This window comes from Mirounga angustirostris, unplaced genomic scaffold (genome assembly GCF_029215605.1).
Source record: "Mirounga angustirostris isolate CCGP_5_RB_7025 unplaced genomic scaffold, mMirAng1.0.hap1 SCAF_8, whole genome shotgun sequence".
In the NCBI taxonomy this organism is placed as follows: Eukaryota; Metazoa; Chordata; class Mammalia; order Carnivora; family Phocidae; genus Mirounga; species Mirounga angustirostris.
The window spans coordinates 138359413-138379200 of NW_026991716.1; the positions used below are offsets into that span (position 1 = coordinate 138359413).

The 19788-nt window shown below is 41.9% G+C and overlaps 1 protein-coding gene across 1 annotated transcript in view; it reads right to left on the reverse strand.

Moving 5' to 3' along the window:
• The window catches only part of PLG (plasminogen), an 84883-nt gene extending 65436 nt beyond the window's left edge, over window positions 1-19447 (reverse strand). Inside the window, exon 1 of the mRNA XM_064596973.1 lies at window positions 19339-19447. Coding sequence (XP_064453043.1) covers window positions 19339-19447 — 109 coding nt within the window. The remainder of the gene's footprint in view (window positions 1-19338) is intronic.
• Between the last annotated feature and the right edge of the window lie 341 nt (window positions 19448-19788).

Sequence of the window (19788 nt, forward strand, 5' to 3'; positions counted from 1 at the left end):
CTTGCCAGTAAAGTGTTCACTCTTCTCCAATCTTTTTGATGTATATGGACTTACTAAATGAAAGAGAAATCAACCCTTTGGTATTTGTTCTGTTTCTGTGTGCTGTAGTCTTTGCCTCAAGGTCTTATGGTTTCAGTGACTGATCAGGTTCAGGAATCGTTTCGACGACGCCATCGACGTTCATGGTGTGCCTGACTCTCCCCACAGCATCTCCATGCGTGCTGCAAACCCTCTTTGTCACCAGTGTCTCTCTGTCCGTAAGAAGCCCTGCATTGATTCCGCCTCTAAACGGTTTCCCCTTCTTGCAAAGCATCCTTATACTCCGTAGGAAAGAATGTGAGCTCAGAGGCGTCTTTGTCCAAAAAAACTTTGAAGGCAAATTCCTTGAACTTTTGAGACATTCAGTAGACAGTAGCTCCTTTCCTCGTGGATGCATGTGTTTGACTCTGGCAGGAACCTTTGGCACATTTTTCCATATTTTCATTTATCGGGACTTCCTAGGGACATTTGACTTTTGAAAATTTAACTAGATAAGGAAGTATGGTTTTAAACAAGCTTGGAAAACCCTTTGGTCTTTACACTATATATTTGACGATAACCTTCTTAAGGCAACCATGGGTATACCTTGCTTACATAGAAATGTGTGCCGAAGTGAGGTGCACAGTTTCTGTGAATGGAAGCCTACTAGGTGATATGGTTAGTTACAGGAATTTGTCGTGCTCTATACTAAAGTGAAAATCTACCTTGGGGCACCAGTCTGTTAAGCGTCTGACTTCAGCTCAGGTCATGATCTCGGGATCCTGGGATTGAGCACTGAGTAGGGCTCCCCGCTCGGTGGGGAGTCTGCTTCTCCCTCTCCCTCTGCCTCTCTCCCCTGCTCATGTTTGCTCTCTCGCTCTCTCTCTCAAATAAATAAATAAAATCTTTAGAAAAATCTACTTTAGAGGGCAGTCTCCTAACCTACCTATTTGCTAATCCTATACATTATTACATCAGAATAACTGCTTCTCTTGACCTTGACTCTGATCCATGGCATCTCTATTTCTCCATCTGGACTATTGCTTTGACCCGCTAACTGGCCCCTTACTTCGGTCCTGGTTCCCATTCCAGCAGCCAGTGATCCTTACATTGTCCCTACAATCCAGGAGCACTCATCTTTCTGAGCACACCAGGCACACTTCTCTTTCTCTCGGGGTCTCTGTGCTGGTGGGTCCTTCTACCTGGAGCCTCTTCCCAGACACTACGTAACTGCTGTCCCCATCTGTCCTTCAGGATTTTCCCCCACTCTGACCAGCACAGAGAGGCCAACCGAGACCACCCAGTTTAAAACCAAAATCTTCACTCCCACCCTGCACACTTCATGCTCTTTCCCTGTTCTATTTGGGGCCTTATCACCTTCTGACGTACCATATATTTGCTTATTGATTGTGCTTATTGTTTTCATTAATAAACCGTAAGCTAAATGAAAGCAAAATTTTGTTTTTGTTGGAACCTGTATCTCCAGGGCCTCGCATGGTGCCAGCACATTGTAGGGGCTCTAACCATTTGTGGAATGAATGAATGAATGAGTTATTTGGGTGTTTTTCATGCTTACTCTAAATGGAGTTAAATTTTTATTTTCTGTTTAGTTTAAATCTCTGTGGTAAGGGTGAAGTGTATCAACGTGTATGTTTTTCACATTATTTGTAACTAGCTAACACGGACATTCTTTATGACATAAAGAATCATGAGGACGAGGTCTGAACTCAGGGAGGCATAGAAGATCGTAGAAGGAGAGCACAGACTTAGCGCTAAGCCAGAGCGTTTGCTTTCAGTATTTGCCTCGGGAAAGTGTGCATAACGATACTTGGCTTTGTTGTAAGGATTAGAGATAATGTATATCGCGTGCCTGGTCCACAGTGATGATTACTACATAAGTGGAATAATCATAAGCTTTATGTCATTCTTGGGAGCATCCTGGAGATCGCCTCAGCTGTTCCAATGTTCCAATGACCTAAGGCTTCTCAGAAAACAAACAAACAAGGCAGTCTCCCGGCTGGAAGCCCTCAGCCCACCACACCCCGAAGGGGGCCCCTTTGGGACTGGAGCAGGGCACAGCACCAAACGCTGCACCCAGACGGCTCTTAAGAACGGAAAATGAGTGAAGGAACAGATGCTGGATAAAGCCCCGGGATAGAGCAAAAGCGTCCTTTTGTCCTTTTTATATGTCTAGCGTTTTCCAAGTGTGCAGTGCCTTTGACGTTTGGGAGATAAAGCAGCGACAGTCCCTCAGTACCAAGTTCCCAATAGCTTGCCTGTGGGTACAAGGTGTCCTGAGCTCCTTTTTACCATTTATGGCTTTCATCCATTCAGGCAATGAGTATTTGACTGCTTATTACATGCCAGACACTGTTCCCGGCCCTGGGAGTACAGTGGGGCCTCTGTCCTCATGAAGCACCCATTCTAGTGAAGGGGAAAAAGACAATAAACAAACAGCAAGTAAACATGCAGCATGCCAGGTAGAGATTGCTGCTCTACAGAGGAATGAAGCAGGGTGAGAGGCATTGGGTGTTGGGGACGGCTCTCTGATGTCGGGTAACCAGGTAAGGCGTCGCGGAGAAGGCGGCATTTGGGCAGAAGCTGCCTTGAGCTTGCAGACATCTGGAGAGTGTTGCTGAGAAGGAACAGCATGCACACAGCCCCCGAAGCAGGGCCGGGTTTGGACGCTGGAAGCGTGGCAAGGAGGCCAGGGTGGCCAGAGCAGGTGGGAGAGCCGGCAGAGGGCAGGCCATCGTAGAACTTTCCAGGCTATCATAGAACTTTGACTCATAGTCCGGGTGAGATGCAAGTAGTGAGGGTTTGGGGGAGAGGGGTTTATTCTGTTGCTATGTCAAGAAGACTGAAGGGGGCAGGCAGAGCCAGGAGAGCAGAACTCACCCCAGACCCAGCTGGGAGGGAGGAGTAGGCAGCGGGGCCCAGAGCTGTCACCGTGGAGGTGCGGAGAGTGGTTCATTCTGGATGTACTTTGCAGGTAGAACTGGAAAATCTTGCTGAGAGTTTGGAAGTGGGGTTCAAGGAAAATAGAGAATTCCGATTTCCAGAAGAATGGCGTTGCCATATCCCCCAAAGGGAGAGACTGCAGGTGTAGCAGCTCTGTGTCAGTTGGAGTGCTCCCTGGAGGGATGCAGGTGAAATCAGGAGTTGACATGTAAAGTCTCTTAGATAAAAGCAGAGAGGTCCACTCACACATTGATTGCTAAGTCTGATAGGAGCCAAGGGCCTATCTGGGTTGGAGACATGCACTCGGATACATCGGCGCAGAGATGCTGTTTAAACCCATGAAAGAAGATGGAATTATCAGGAAAGAGGGTGTAAACAAGGAAGTGGCCGAGGTCAGAGACCTGTAGCACTCCAACATTTGCCAGTTAGGGGATGGCAAGGAACCAAGAAAGGAGGGTGAGAGTGTGACCCGTGGGGAGGGGAGCAGGGAGCCGGGGAAGAAAGTGAAGGGTGGGATCACCTCTGTCAGAGGCTGCCAATAGGTCAAGTGTCCGGAGGTCCGAGATGTGAACAATTCTAGCAATGTGGAAGTAACATCAGTGGGCGGACGGTCTGTTCTTTCTCTTTCTCGGTGTAAAAGGTAATGTTAAAACACAGTAAAAATAGCAGGAGCTTGGTCTTTTTATCTTTGCATTGTACTTTTTAAAAAGTTTGACTTCTAGAAATATATGCTCGATGTAAAAACATAGAAGTATGAAAAGCAAAGAAACAAATAAAATTGCCCATAATCCAACCATTCATAGACAGTTTTTAATGCATTTTTCTTGTATATTTGAGACCATGTTATGAATATATATTTGTGAATATGTGTACTTTTCTTTGATAAGCTTAGTATTACATCATATATTCCCAGGTCATTGAAAGTGCTGTGTAAACATTATTTTCAGTGACTGGACTGCACAGTATTTTATTGTAGATCATAAATTAATTATTCCTCTACTTCTGGACACATTTAAGTTTCCAAATTTTTACTATTATAAATAACATTGAAAATAACGTCTTAGGGGCACCTGGGTAGCTCAGTCGGTTAAAACGTCTGCCTTCGGTTCAGGTCATGATCCCGGGGTCCCGGGATCGAACCCTGAGTCAGGTTCCCTGCTCAGCGGGGAGTCTGCTTCTCCCTCTCCCTGTGCCACTCCCCCTGCTCATGCTCTCTCTCTCTCAAATAAATAAATAAAATATTTTTTTTTTTAAAAGAAAATCACATCTTAGTTTTCACTGGAGGCTAATTCTTAGGATAGCTAGCCAGAAATGATAGAAGTCAAGGAGAGTCAAGGGCACAAACATTTTAGAGGACTTGCTGCTATTGCCAAGCTGCTTTTGAGGACGTTTGTAGGAATATACATGCCCGCCCAAAATTAGTGAGAGGTGCTTTTTTTTAGCAGTCCCTTCTGGCAGTGAGTACTATAATTTGTGTTAGATTTTTTTTCTAATTCTTAAAGCAATGTCTTTTAGTGAAGAAAAATCTAATCATCAGAAGTGAATAGAGAATTTTAAAACAAACAAAATAATAAAACATTAATACTTTTGGTGATGTCTCTATGCTTGCTCATTTTTCACAAAATGTGTGTGTATGTATGTATTTGTCTTCTCAACTTGATGTTACCTCATGAAGTGTTTTCCGTCTCGTTATTCCAAATTCTCATATGTGGCTTTTTTTTTTTTTTAAAGATTTTATTTATTTATTTGAGAGAGAGAATGAGATAGAGAGAGAGCATGAGAGGGGGGAGGGTCAGAGAGAGAAGCAGACTCCCCGCTGAGCAGGGAGCCCGATGCGGGACTCGATCCCGGGACTCCAGGATCATGACCTGAGCCGAAGGCAGTCGCTTAACCAACTGAGCCACCCAGGCGCCCTCTCATATGTGGCTTTTAATGACTGCATAGTATTTCATGTCATGGGTGTGCTCTCCTTTATTTCCTTTCCTCTGATTTTTGGTGTTTGTATCAATTTTTCAGCATCATAAATAGTGCTTGTGTGGGAATCATCATGTACATCTTTCGATACCTCAGTATAAGTTTCTAGAAATGGAGTTACAAGGCCAAGAGTGAATATGTATTATAAATGTCCCTCCAGAAAGGCCAGACCAATTTTTGCTCCTCCCGGCTTTGTGAAAGAAGAATGCTCATTTTACTGTGGCTTCACCAGCATTGTGTCTCAGTCATTTTTCTTTTATTTTCTTCCCTTTGTTAACAATAGAGTTAAAATTATCAATGATGTTTACATTTTTTTCATGAGCTTATTATGGCTTTGTATACATTTTGTTCATGTCTTTTGTCAATTTACTTGTTAGAGTCTTACCTTTTTGTTAGTTACTTGATAAGACCACCAGGACAATAAGAATATTGATATTTTGTCATATTTAGTAAACGTTTTCCTCAGCTGTCTGCATTTTGGTTTTATAATGGCATTATATGACTGACAAAGTTGTAACATTTTATGTAGTCAAATTGACCAATGTTTTCCTTTTCTTTTAAAGTTAGAAAATGGTTTGCTATCTGAAAGTAATACCTATCTGTAGATGTATACAGTTTAACTCAAGATTTCTAAGTTTTAAATGTTTTCAAGTTATTTATTTGTATGTATAGTTAAAGGTAAGACCCTGAACTGCCTTCTTCCCCAGGAGTAACCAAATCTATTCACCCAGGTCAGGAATTCTATGTTCCACATTTAGCCTCTCTTTGAACACTTCTAGAACAAGGCAGGTAGCATGAATAGCAAATAATCTGTCCCAACAGTTCAAATTGCTTAGGTTTTTTTGGTCCCAAATCTCCTTCCATGTAATTTCTCTATCAGCTAGGATATGAGAGGATATGCTGCAGTAATAAACAGCCCCCATCTCTTCTCTGCCTTGTCTGGAAGTGATACCTGCCACTGCCTTCCATACCGCATTGACCAGAGCTGGTCACATGGTCCTACCTAACTGCCTGGGGGTGGAGAAGGCCCAGAGGCAAATGAAATGCTCGGGGGAAACCTCTCCTTCTGTCTCAGCTTCCTGCCACATGTTCTGGTGTCGGCCTCAAGAACAAAGCATAAGGCTGTCCCACACCTGCTTTTAAATATTTGAAAAGAGCAGTCACATTACTCTACCCCACATATACATATCCCCATATGCACACACCCTGTGCCCTTCACAGTCCTCTGGTTTTTAGGAAAACAAAACTCTAATCTTTGGGCCATTCTTTTTTAGATTCTTGTCCCTCGTCAGCCCAATTACCCTTTTCTGGATGCATTATGACTCATTAATGTCACTTATTAATACCCTAAATGTCTTGTCATTTAAAGAAATGTTTATAATACTTATCTTCTGTTTCATTAAATTTGGTATTCTTGAAGGCAGAGCCGTTATCTTCTTCTTCTTGATATCTTCTATGTCCACCTCCCTTCCCAGCTGGCACAGGTGTGGCATAGAGTCACCCAGATTGCTGACTAGATGGTATACTAATAAATAGTTCCTGTTGACTCAAGACCAATTTGAGAAGCCGTATCCTGGAGCCATGACCAATAATCAATTCCTCAAGATACTCTACTTTATGGTGTAATTTGTTCAAGCCATGCAATCACATCCAGTGTCTTTGTTTCTGCCCTTTAGTGCTTTCTGCTGCTACGTGCTTCCCCTCGGCCTGGGGAACCATGGCTGCGAGAAGTAGACAGCCCAGGGAAACAATGTCACTGATCTGATAACGGGCGTGGAAGTCTTCTGTCTCTGTGGATTTAGAATGGGGACGGGAATAGACTTCTGAAGGCTCTATTCTCCAACTCCTTCTATGATGTTTAGATAGGTTAAGTTGCCTTTATGGGTCTTGTGCTTCTTGAACCTAAAAGCTTTCCTTTTTGCCACCCTTCCCCCAGACCCAGGGGTTTCACTGTCCCACAGAGGCAGATGGTGACAGTGGGCCAGAGGGCTCTGCAAGACTTCTTTACAGTGCTTCTGATAAGAAGATTAACTGTGGTGACATTTGAGAAGGTTTACAGGACAATATACAGTGGACTTCTGTATTACCTATTATCTATGCCTTATTTGTGTTCACAACCTATTGAAAATGCTACGCAGAAATACCTATATCTTATAACCCGTAAGTGCTGTGTTAAAAACCTGTGTGGCTTGCTAATCATGTATGTGATTGCTTGTCATACATGAGATAGCTTGTCATGCATGTGGTAGCTAGTCCTACGTGTGATAACTAGTCACACATGTGATCATGTGATGGCTAGTCATACATGTGATGGCTACTCATACCTGTATATTGAATCCTTGTCTGGACCCAGAGACCCGGTTTGTTCTGACAGCCAGTCCAGATTCAGACTTCTATGGGGACACTCAGGGATATCAGAGCCTAAGCTTCATGTGTCCTTTAATGTACCTAGTAGTTTCCAAATACACATTCAGCCACCGCCATCTCCCGCCTCCCTTCACCATCATGATTGAGTAATAAAACTCTTATTTTTCCGGAGTGAAAATGCCACAAAGCCTCTCAAAACCAGGAAAGTCAGACCCATGTCAAACTACGCTCAGTAAACTCATGATGAGCAAATCTTAAAAAGCCAGCAACTCCATGCGCTCTCCTAAAGGTATTTTCAAGCATTCTTTCCAAAACATGTTTTTATTCCAAGTAATGTGAGTAGGACTTGCAATTAACTAATTTCTAGCCAAGTCTGAAATATCAAAGGTTGCTCTCCAGTGACGGCAGGGTGTTAAAGAATGGGGGCTCTTGTTTTAAAATTCAGCTGTGTTGATTTTACAATTTCAGGACTGGAAAATGGCCAAAAGCCTGGATTAACCTTGTTTTCAATGTTTCCTAAGAATTCTCTTATTTCTAGGATGCCAATTAGACTCCAAGAACTCATGCTAATTCTGTTGTGCCTGAAGGAGGCATGCTGCTATCAGTAGGGTTAGCTGCAATGGGTAGGAGTTAGGGATGGGAAGAGCCAAAGTCAATGTTTTAACCCAAGGATAAGACATCGGTGTCATCTGGCATCACAGTCAAGTTCAGGATCACCCAGGGGCTTGTGTGAGGCTCAGAAAAGAGGAAGGAAGTGCCAACACACATCTGCTGCTTGGAGTTTAGCCCCTGATTGCTTGGTTTTCAACCCATTCTCTCTCTCTCTCTCTCTTTTTTTCTGGGAGAGAGCACATATGCAAGTGGTGGTGGGGGACCAGAGGGAGAGGGAGAGACAATTTTTTTTTTTAGAAACAATTTTTTTTTATTATGTTATGTTAATCACCATACGTTACATCATTAGTTTTAGATGTGGTGTTCCATGATTTATTGTTTATGTATAACACCCAGTGCTCCATGCAGAACGTGCCCTCTTTAATACCCATCACCAGGCTAACCCATCCCTCCACCCCCCTCCCCTCTAGAACCCTCAGTTTGTTTCTCAGAGTCCATAGTCTCTCATGGTTCATCTCCCCCTCTGATTTCCCCCCCTTCATTCTTCCCCTCCTGCTATCTTCCTCTTCTTCTTTTTATTTTTTTAAACATATAATGTATTATTTGCTTCAGAGGTACAGATCTGTGATTCAACAGTCTTGCACAATTCACAGCGCTCACCATAGCACATACCCTCCCCCATGTCTATCACCCAGCCACCCCATCCCTCCCACCCCCCACCATTCCAGCAACCCTCAGTTTGTTTCCTGAGATTAAGAATTCCTCATATCGGGGCACCTGGGTGGCTCAGTCATTAAGCGTCTGCCTTTGGCTCAGGTCATGATCCCAGGGTCCTGGATTCGAGCCCTGCATCAGGCGTCCTGCTCAGCGGGGAGCCTGCTTCTCCCTCTCCCACTCTGCCTGCTTGTGTTCCCTCTCTCACTGTCTCTCTCTGTCAAATAAATAAATAAAATCTTAAAAAAAAAAAGAATTCCTCATATCAGTGAGGTCATATGATACATGTCTTTCTCTGATTGACTTATTTCGCTCAGCATAATATCCTCCAGTTCCATCCACGTCGTTGCAAATGGCAAGGTTTCATTCTTTTTGATGGCTGCATAATATTCCATTGTATATATATACCACATCTTCTTTATCCATTCATCTGTCGATGGACATCTTGGCTCTTTTCACAGTTTGGCTATTGTGGACATTGTTGCTATAAACATCAGGGTGCATATACCCCTTCGGATCCCTACATTTGTATCTTTGGGGTTAATACTCAGTAGTGCAATTGCTGGATCGTCTGGTAGCTCTATTTTCAACTTTTTGAAGAACCTCCATACTGTTTTCCAGAGTGGCTGCACCAGCTTGCATTCTCACCAACAGTGTAGGAGGGTTCCCCTTTCCCCACGTCCCCACCAACATCTGTCGTTTCCTGACTTGTTAATTTTAGCCATTCTGACTGGTGTGAGGTGATATCTCATTGAGGTTTTGGTTTGGATTTCCCTGATGCTGAGCGATGTTGAGCACTTTTTCATGTGTCTGTTGGCCGTTCGGATGTCTTCTTTGGAAAAATGTCTGTTCATGTCTTCTGCCCATTTCTTGATTGCATCATTTGTTCTCTGGGTGTTGAGTTTGATAAGTTCTTTACAGATTTTGGATACTAGCCCTTTATCTGATATGTCATTTGCAAATATCTTCTCCCATTCTGTCAGTTGTCTTTTGGTTTTGTTGACTGTTTCTTTTGCTGTGCAAAAGCTTTTTATCTTGATGAAGTCCCAATAGTTCATTTTTGCCCTTGCTAGGGAGAGACAATTTTAAGCAGGCTCCATCTCACAACCCTGAGATCATGACTAGAGCCAAAACCAAGAGTCAGACACTTAACCGACTGAGCCACCCAGGCGCCCCTTCAGCCCATTCTCCTGACTGAAATTTTAGTTCCTATTACCTTGGCCTTCAGATGTATAGGTTGGAATCCTAATAGCTGTAGCTTTGCTTCTCCATTCCCATCTCTGGATCCTTCTCTCCTCATGCCACAGGACTCTGTCCCTCATCTGCCCCCCAACTCTGAGGAGGGCTCTTCAGGGCTGCGCTCCCCAAGTTTAAAATGCCTGCTCTCATCACTCAGAACATTGCAAAGAAAACTCAGATACAAGATGTTTATGATATGGTCTAAACCAATCTGAATATACTTTAAGAAAATAAGTACAGGGATGCCTGGGTGGCTCAGTTGGTTAAGCATCTGCCTTCGGCTCAGGTCATGATCCCAGGGTCCTGAGATCAAGTCCCACAAGGGGCTCCTTGCTCAGTGGGGAGCCTGCTTCTCCCTCTGCCTGACACTCCCCCTGCCTAGTGCTCTCTCTCCCTCTCTCTGACAAATAAATAAATATAAGCTTTAAAAAAAGGAAAAGAAGTACAATTTTAAGTACAAAACTGAAATGTATTCAGAAATGAGGTTAGTAAACTTTGGTATGCAATTTCACAGTATATAAAAGTGCAAATAGAATTTTGTAATGACAGTGGTCCCTGCATACTTTTTTTTTTTTTTTTTTTTTTTTGGTAGCACAACAATAGGCTGAGATTTCAAACAGAGTGGAGGTTGGGATGCTACACATGCTACAAACCTGTAAATCTTTAAAAAGTTATCCAATCACCCATCCCAAAAAGTAGGCTCTTATGTTCATTTCTCTGTACCAACATTAAATCTGGTAAAGATTGTATCCATCTTGCCATAATTAAGTCTATATATAAACTAAGAAATTTCCATAAAAACCAACCATCAAAACATATGAAATATCTAAAATGTTGATATAAATACTGCTTCAGTATTTGCTAAATACCTATTTTTCCTACCATGACATTTAATAAATAACTGTATAGTTATGTCTGGTTTTAATGTTACAAGACCTGGAGTCAAGGCACTGAAGAAATAGTCACCTCTGGTCTTCTCTGGATTCATGGGTTATTTTTTTTTAAAGATTTATTTATTTATTAGAGAGAGAGAGGAGGGGGAGGGGCAGAGGGAGATAGAGAATCTTTTTTTTTTTTTAAGATTTTATTTATTTATTCATGAGAGACAGAGAGAGAGAGAGGCAGAGGCAGAGGGAAAAGCAGGCTCCCCGCGGAGCAGGGAGTCTGATGTGGGACTCAATCCCGGGACCTTAGGATCATGACCTGAGCTGAAGGCAGATGCTTAACTGACTGAGCCACCCAGGTGTCCCGAGAGAGAATCTTAAGCAGACTCTTCACTGAGGGCGGAGTCCAAAACGGGGCTCGATCCCCTGACCCTCAGATCATGACCTGAGCCAAAGGCAGATGCTCAACTGACTGAGCCACCCAGGCACCCTTGGATTCATGGGTTATTTTTTAAGATAAATACTAACTACATAACTAATTTTAAAAAATCAAAATGCAGTATCTGGTTGGCTAGTTATTTGGTTAAAAAACTTTCCACATGCTAGAAGACAATAAAAAATTATATACTTCCCCTATTCAAGAATTCCAGATAACTTAGGTAGGTTCCCCCATGCAGGCTGCACATGGTGACTTCTGTCCATAGAGCAGAGAATGCTAAGGGGAAAAGAGAAACTTCACCGTGGGGAAACCTGATGAGCACTAGTCAAGTGGTCAAGGTCAATGTCAACAGTGATAAGGCACTTCACCTCCATGGTCTTCCTCCCCCAAACACATAACTGAAGTCCAAGCATAGGAAAAATGTCAGACAGACCCAGTTGGTGGCTTTTCTGCAAAATACCTGAGCACTAATCAAAACTGTCATCAAAAACAAGGAGAAGTCTGAGCAATTTTCCAGGCATAAGGTACCTAAGGACACATGAGAACCAAAGGTAGTATGGTACTGGGGATGGGATCCTGAGGTAGAAAAAGGACATTAGGAAATCTGAATAGAGTATGGGCTTCAGGTAATAATAATGCATCAGTGTTTGCTCATTATTTGTGACAAATATACAATACTAATATAAGATGTTCATAAAGAGGGGGAAATGAGGGATATGGGAACTCTCTGTACTATCTTCACAGCTTTTCTGTCAAGTCTAAAACTATTTTAAAATAAATATTTATTTTTAAAATGGCCATTAACAGACCATCCAAATGAGCCCATATGGCTTTCTTTACAATCAGTTGTTCCATCCAGCAATCTGATTCCAAGCCACCCCTGCTTCAGATTTCTGACTCAGACCCCTCCCTAGTGACCTTTCTCTGGACCTTCCTAAGGACCAAAGCAACTCTTTTTATTTTATTTTATTTTATTTTATTTTATTTTATTTTATTTTATTTATTTGACAGAGAGAGACACAGCGAGAGAGGGAACACAAGCAGGGGGAGAGGGAGAAGCAGGCTTCCCGCGGAGCAGGGAGCCCGATGTGGGGCTCGATCCCAGGACTCTGGGATCATGACCTGAGCCGAAGGCAGATGCTTAACGACTGAGCCACCCAGGCGCCCCCCAAAGCAACTCTTAAAACATCTTTTCTGTTGTTCCATGTATCTGGTGCCAGGCCTGAAGTTTCCTCGAGTCATTTGAATCAGGGTCTACCCCAGAACAGAGTCCCACGTAGATGTCATGGAAGACATTTGCCTTCTTGATACCTGCCCAGTTTTTGTCTTTCCTGCCTTTCGCGCCTCCCCCTGGTTTTTCACTACAAAAGTTGAAAATTCTAGACACCAGCCCTACTCATCAGACACAGCCACACCAGCGTTGGTGTCAGGAGGCAGGGTGGTGAGGAAGCTTCGCAGGGGCAGCACTGCGGGGGTGGGGAGGACAGGAAGGGTTAGTGGACCAGTCTACCGTCTGTAGTTGGGTAGTTGAGTAATGGCAGCATCATCCCCGGCCACCCAGTTCTGCAGCCAGCATGACTTCTTCCCAGTTATGAAGCCATGAACCTGGTTTCCCAGCCTTTCTAGCAATACTGAAGCCACTGGTATTATATAAAATTGTTTATTGAAAAAGAACACACACTATTGGCTTTGACGCCAATATTTAAAGAAAAATAAACTTTCTTCTCTACTTATATCAGTTAAAATTAACTTCCATTGTTTTTAACTAAGAACTCTGATACCCAGAAATGTTACTGATGTTACGTCTCCAGTTGCTCTGACCATTTCAAAGCTGAAAGCTAAAGACGCTTTGAACAGTGAAGCGAGAATATGATGATGGTGTTAAATGTGAGGATTCTTTTTATGACAATTCTAAAGTGTTATCTATTCTTTTTTGTATTTTAAGTTTTATTTTAGTTCCACTATAGTTAACACGCAACGTAATATTAGTGTCAGGTGTGCAATAATAGTGATTCAGAAGTTCCATACATCACCCGGTGCTCATCATGACAAGTGCCCTCCTCATCCCCATCACCTATTTCCCCCATCCCACCACCCCTTTCCTCTCTGGTAACCACCAGTTTGTTCTCTAGAGTTAAGAGTCTGTGTCTTGCTTTGTCTCCCTCTCTCTCTCTCTTTCCCCCTCTTATTTTTTCCCCCTTTGCTCATTTGTTTTGTCTAAAGTATTATATATTCTTATGCTTAAACTTTGAGATTGATTTCAAAGATCATTTTGTATCTGCTCGTGCTTTTCTTTTTTAATCCCACAAAGTTACTTGGCCAAAAGCGATACATTTCTGCCTTGCTCTGACAATGCCAGTTTTTAACAGGCTAAAGAAAAGTTATGAACAACTGTGTCTCTTCTCCCATCTCTACTCAAGGAAAAGTATGTCTTCCTGTTACAGTGTCCATCAGATCAACAGTGTGTGTTGTATACATTTTAGATTCCCTTTGTTGTGAATCTTTAATGATTGGGTCTGAATCTTAATGATATTTTATTTCTCAGGGCGCTTGGGTAGCTCAGTCGGTTAACCACCTGACTTCAGCTCAGGTCATGATCTCAGGGTTCTGGGATCGAGCCCCATGTCGGGTTCTGTGCTCAGTGGGGAGTCTGCTTCTCCGTCTGCCCCTCCCCCTGCTTTTTCTCTCTCACATAAATAAATAAAATCTTTTCTTAAAAACGCAGTATTTTATTTCTTGAAGAACTTAACACAATGTCTTATTGGTATGATTGATAAACTGATATTTGCGTTATAAAGAAATATAGAAATAAGCTGTGAGAGCTCTTTTAGGACAAGGTATGATTGGGCCGGTACTTTCATTTTCCTTCAGCTCAGCTTGAAAGGGATAAGGGAGAGGAGTTATGGTAGCAGACTGGCTCAGTGAGTTACCAGATTGCATTTTGTTGGTAGTGACAAGGTTCGTTTATATGGTCGATTAAAATGAATTATTTTAAGGGCTTGGTCTTTTTCCCAGTAATAAGTGTTCACATTGTTATAACCCAGCAATTTGTTAATTTTGCGATGCTGTCAAGTCACCTCTGAGTTATTGTTTATTCATATTAATATGGGTACCGTCTGCAAGGAAATAGCTGTATTTTATAATTTTTTAGCAGGTAGATTAGAATGATGCTAATACTTACCTCTTTCCCTATGTGTTTTATAGTGGAAAGAACTTTGGAGTCAAGTTTACATGGGTTCAAATCCTGGCTCCCTTACCTTGAGTCACGTGGTGACATAAGTAATGTCTCCAAGCCTCAGTTCCTACAAATAAAAGTGGGTTAAGGACACTTATTTCCAGGATATTTGGAAGGCTTAGATGAAATAATGCATATAAAATGCTTACACAGTGCTTCGTATGAAGTAGCTAACAAATACTAATTTCGGCAACTAATCCAGCTGGATTTAATTTATTTATCTTCTGTATTCATCTTCTTTCTCCACGTCAGACATGATATTTAATTCCTAGATGCTTCTTTTTTTTTTTTAAAGATTTTATTTATTTATTTGAGACAGAATGAGAGAGAGAGAGAGAGCGAGCACATGAGAGGGGGGAGGGTCAGAGGAAGAAGCAAGCTCGCTGCCGAGCAGGGAGCCCGATGCGGGACTCGATCCAGGGACTCCAGGATCATGACCTGAGCCGAAGGCAGTCGCTTAACCAACTGAGCCACCCAGGCGCCCTTCCTAGATGCTTCTTAGTTGACTCGCCTATTTTGTGATTTTACTTGTCTGCACTGGGCAAGACAAACCTTCAAGGGTCATCCAGGAGAACACTTCTTAGGGATACCGCCCACTCATGGGTCCTTGCTGGCTAGACACACTTGTTAGTACCACATCCTTCCCATCCAGCCCCACCCCCAAAGCCATTACGGATCGGACCAGTGTTGGGCATCCAACTCAAGGTAAACAAATCCGTGAACTGGCCGGTGACATATGCTCTTAAAAGTTGGGTTGCGCCCAAACAGTGATCTCTGTAGGGAATGTGAATTGGTGAACGCTGGGGTAGCAGCTGGATGGGTGAGGGTCAGGGCCGTGCAGTCTGAGACTGTAAGTGAGAAAAGCTATGATTAGTAGAGGAAGCTGACCAGGAGACAGAGTGGCGGTAGAGGGGGGAGCGGTCAAGCCTGCGTGGGGCTGTGCTTCAGTCCCTAGACCTGCCTTCTACGTCCCGTTCCACTTCCATTTTCCTTGTGTCCTTATAATAAGCCCTGCTTTTCCTGAGCTGATTCAAGCATGCTTCTGTTCCTTGCAGCCAAAGCAGTCTGAATAGCAACTCTCTGCTAGGCGTACAGAAAACATGCGATGTTCCAGTGAAAAGAACTCATCCGTTCCAGGTCTCATGGGAAGGAATTCCTTCAAAATCACTGACTTTGAGGGGTAATTAAGGACACTATAGCATGAAGAATGAGGTGTCATCTAAAGGTTAGGCTTAAGACTGTGATATTTTTAGAATCAAACATAATGTCAGAATAGAGACTAGGGAGGGGGTTGGAGTGTCGGTGACAGCCCACCGGTTCTTGATGAATGAGCTTCGGTAAGTCACATCTGTACTCACCTGCCTGTGTGGTCACAGGTTCTGAACCTGGGCTACATGATGCCGGCTGAGTGAAAGCATCATAATTTTACGGGGCAATGAGTCGCGTACATTAATTTGTTATCAGTCTGTGTCAGGCCCAGATGTTGGGGGAGAATGGGAAAATGAAGCACCAAACAAAGCAAGAGTGCCTCTCGCTCATGTGTTTGCCAACAGCCCGTGTGTCGAACTTGATAAAATGCATTCACAAGGGCCCTGCCAAACATTAAAGAAAGCAGCTGCGAGTTCTCATCCTGTGAACCCTATCAGCCACCCAAGCAGTTTAGCTGATGGTGCTGAGTATCAGGTTATGCTGAGATAGGGTGTGGGCTGTCTCCTTCCGTGGGCATTTTGCCTTTTGGGCAGCTCACGGGGACACGCGTAGAGACACAGAGTGCTTATGGGGCATTTTAGGAGAAGCAGAAGGGTGACAGTCACCACTGACACATTCATGCGTCCACTCAGAGTTCTAAGTGTTGAGCTTTTTCTCCTCATTTATTTTACTCATTTCGTCTTCGCTAGATATGTTCATTTGCAAATATGTGCTTAGCACCCGCTTTGCAAAATGCAGCCGAGTATTTCCTGGTAGTATCAGTAACACACTACTTCACTCTGCATTTCTCCCATTATGAACTCCATACGGTCAGAGGTTCTGTCTTAGTGTTGGAGGTCAGGGAGGCGCAGGGCCTGGCTCATAAAAGGAGCTCAAAATGTAGCTATTGAATTAATAACTTTGTGATGTGTTGGTCTTCAAATGGGATGTGATCCTTTAAAGCCGGTTGTACGTAATTGAAGCAAAGAGCTTTTAGAAAGTGAATGGACTAAGAATCTGAGTTCATCTGCTGGCTCTCGTGTTTATGAACCATTCCTCAACTAGGGAGCTGACCTCTGAGCCTCGATCCTAACCTGAACGATGGGAGCAAGGTGACTATCCCACAAGTTTCTTTAAGGATTGAAGGACGGAGTATATGTGAGGTTCCTGGCACAAAGTGGTACTCATGGGTCATCGTAATAAGCATTACAAGAGTGAAATAGTTGAGAGGGAGGGTTTTGGAATCAGATCGCAGCTCTGGTCTCAGCTCGACCGTTGTCTTGCTGTGAGGCACATGGAAGTCCTATGGCGCTCTGTCTAGCACACAGCGAGTGAGTGATAAATTGGTATTATTATGAACAATAAAAGGCAATTATCATGATGGCTGTTATTAGTATTAAATTACTTCTCTAAAAAGACACACAAAACACAAATATTCAAATCCATTTAGAAAGGAGAGAAATTTTAGAGGAACTCAGGATGAGAAAATCTCTGTAATTGAGCACCAAATTTAGCTTTGGGTTTCCTGGCAACTAGCACAACAAAAAGAAACAAACAGTTTATATAATTATTATTATCAGTTATAATTAGTCAACCGGTGCTGCGCTATTTAATATGGTCACCGGGAGCCACATGCTTGAGTCTGAAGACGGGCACATCTGAATTGAGATGTGCTGTAAAAGTAAAATACACGGGGTTTTGAGGACTTAGTATGAAAACGTAATATATCTCATTAATAAAGTTTTATATTGACTACATATTGAGGTTATGGTATTTTGGTTATTTGGACTAAATAAAATGGTATTATTAAAATTAATTCCACCTGTTTCTTTTTATTTTTTTGATGTGGGTGATTAAAAATTTCATATATGGCTCACATTTGTGACTTGCATTCATTGCTATTGGAGGATACTCAACTTTTTTTGCTCTCGCTATTTTAAGTGGAACTTATATAATTTATATCTTTATACTAATATAAAATGTAGAATTATATAACATGTCATTATATTATTATAACATATAATAGCACTATATCAATATATAATATAATGAAATAGATAATAAATATCAAGTATATAGTATTAGCATAAATATGTGATTATGTATAATATAGTTAATAGTAATCTAAATATAAAATATGTTATATAGGAACATATTATTATATACTTTATATTATTTATATTTAATACAAATAAGATTTAATATGTAGAAGTTTTGATAATCAAATGGGTATATTATTTATATTTAATTTTATTTATATTATATTATTTATATAATTTAATTTATATTTATATTTAATGTATATAAGCTTTAATATATAGAAGCTTTTGATAATCAAATGGGTAATCCTCAATTAAAAATTTTTTATTTTTAATTAAATTTTTAAATAAAATTTAATTAAATTTTAATTAAAAAATTTTATAAGTATCTTGATGGGGAGATATAATGATAATTGTAACAGCTATCATTTATTGAATGCTTGCTTATGGTCTGGGCAGAGATCTGATTTCTTTACATATCCCAATCATTTAAAAGTTCATTGAGTGGTATGATTGTTCTTAAATTAAACCAGAAACCCTTAGTAACTGGTATAAGATATTAAAATCTCTGTCTTCTCTTTTTTATTCCTCTTGGGTATCATTCACAGCATTCCAGACAGGTGGTGAGCACCAAATACTGCTCAATAAATAGGTGTGTGAATGAATGAATGCATGAACGAATGAATAAGGCCTCCCCTCTCCCTGTGTCAGTCAGCTCATCCGTGACACAGAGTTCTCTTAAATCTCAGTAACAGCAGAACGTACAAAAGTATGTGAAATATGGGTATAAATTGTCACCTGAAATTGTGTTGTGGTGTGAAGTCTGCAGGAAGAATTTGGTACAAGAATTGAAAATTGTCGGCTCCCCTAAGCCTGAGCGAGTCAAGGTAAATGGAGTTAAAATAGCTAAAGAATTGGCCATTTCCTGTGGGTAAAAATCATCTCTTAATTTTTTGGAAATGCTTGCGTATTTTAAAGAAATGTATTATAGCTTTTTTTGAATCTGAGTACATTAAAGAAACAAATATTCCAAAGAATAAATGGTTTTTTGTTTTTTTTTTTTACAAGAGGTAGAAGTGTAAAAGAGCAAATGAATCTGATCCCTTATCCCCAATCTGATCTCTGTAGCCCACTGAGTCCAGGAGAAAGAAACTGGAATTTAGGAAGATAAATTTTAAAATTTAACTCCAAGTCAAAAATATAAAGGCGTACCCATTGCAAGAAGCGCCAAGACGATGCTGCCTCTCTTGTAGGTTTCTCAACTTGCAGAGAAAGAGAAAACTGAGAAATCATTCGAAAAGAGAGTTACGGAGATGATGACAGGTTTGGGGAACAGGTCTAACGAGCAAAGAATGGGGTTATGTTTTCTGAGGAGTAAAGAGGAAGTTAGTAGTGCTTGAGGGTGTGAGGACATTACTGCACAGGCTCAAGTACATGGTAGGATTCCCTCTGCACGGATCCTGGGCAGAAGACACGGTCTGAAGCCTCGATTTCCGTTTAAAGCTAAAAGAATTTCTTCACAGTCTGAGCTGTAAACCAATGGTCTAGGCAGCAGGGGAAGGGAAAGAATCTTTCTGGAAGTCCTTCAGCAGGTGGATCTCTCTGCTCCCTGTGATAGTTCAGGGGTGTTCTGGGTTCCCAGATGGTGGAGCAGCAAGGCCAACATACCTGTCGTCCCTAGAGTGATCTGCACCAGATAGTTAGACAACAGCTTTCTGGAATCGGGACACTTCCTCTGTAGCTCATTCTCAAAATACTCATTGAGCAAAGGAGACATAGAGGGTCAGAGACTGGCTCTTGGTGGCACAGGTGGATTCAGGGTCATGAAGAAAACCCCTCACAGCAGATCCAAGGCTTTTCCTTAAGACCATGAGACCATTTGCAGAAATACATCTTGGGTGTCAAGCGCTCTAAACTGCAGTGTTTATATCCAGATTCAAAACTCCTTGCGCTCAACTAGCATAAAGTACCTGTAACGAGGCAGTGTTTCAGATGTCCACGAGGCCACTTTGGAGCATTTGATGGAGGCCTAAGAATGTTCTATGTTGACTCATGAGGTCTACAGCCGAGAGGACCCAGGGCCGTCCACACCCTAACGCCACTCAGAATGTGAATCCT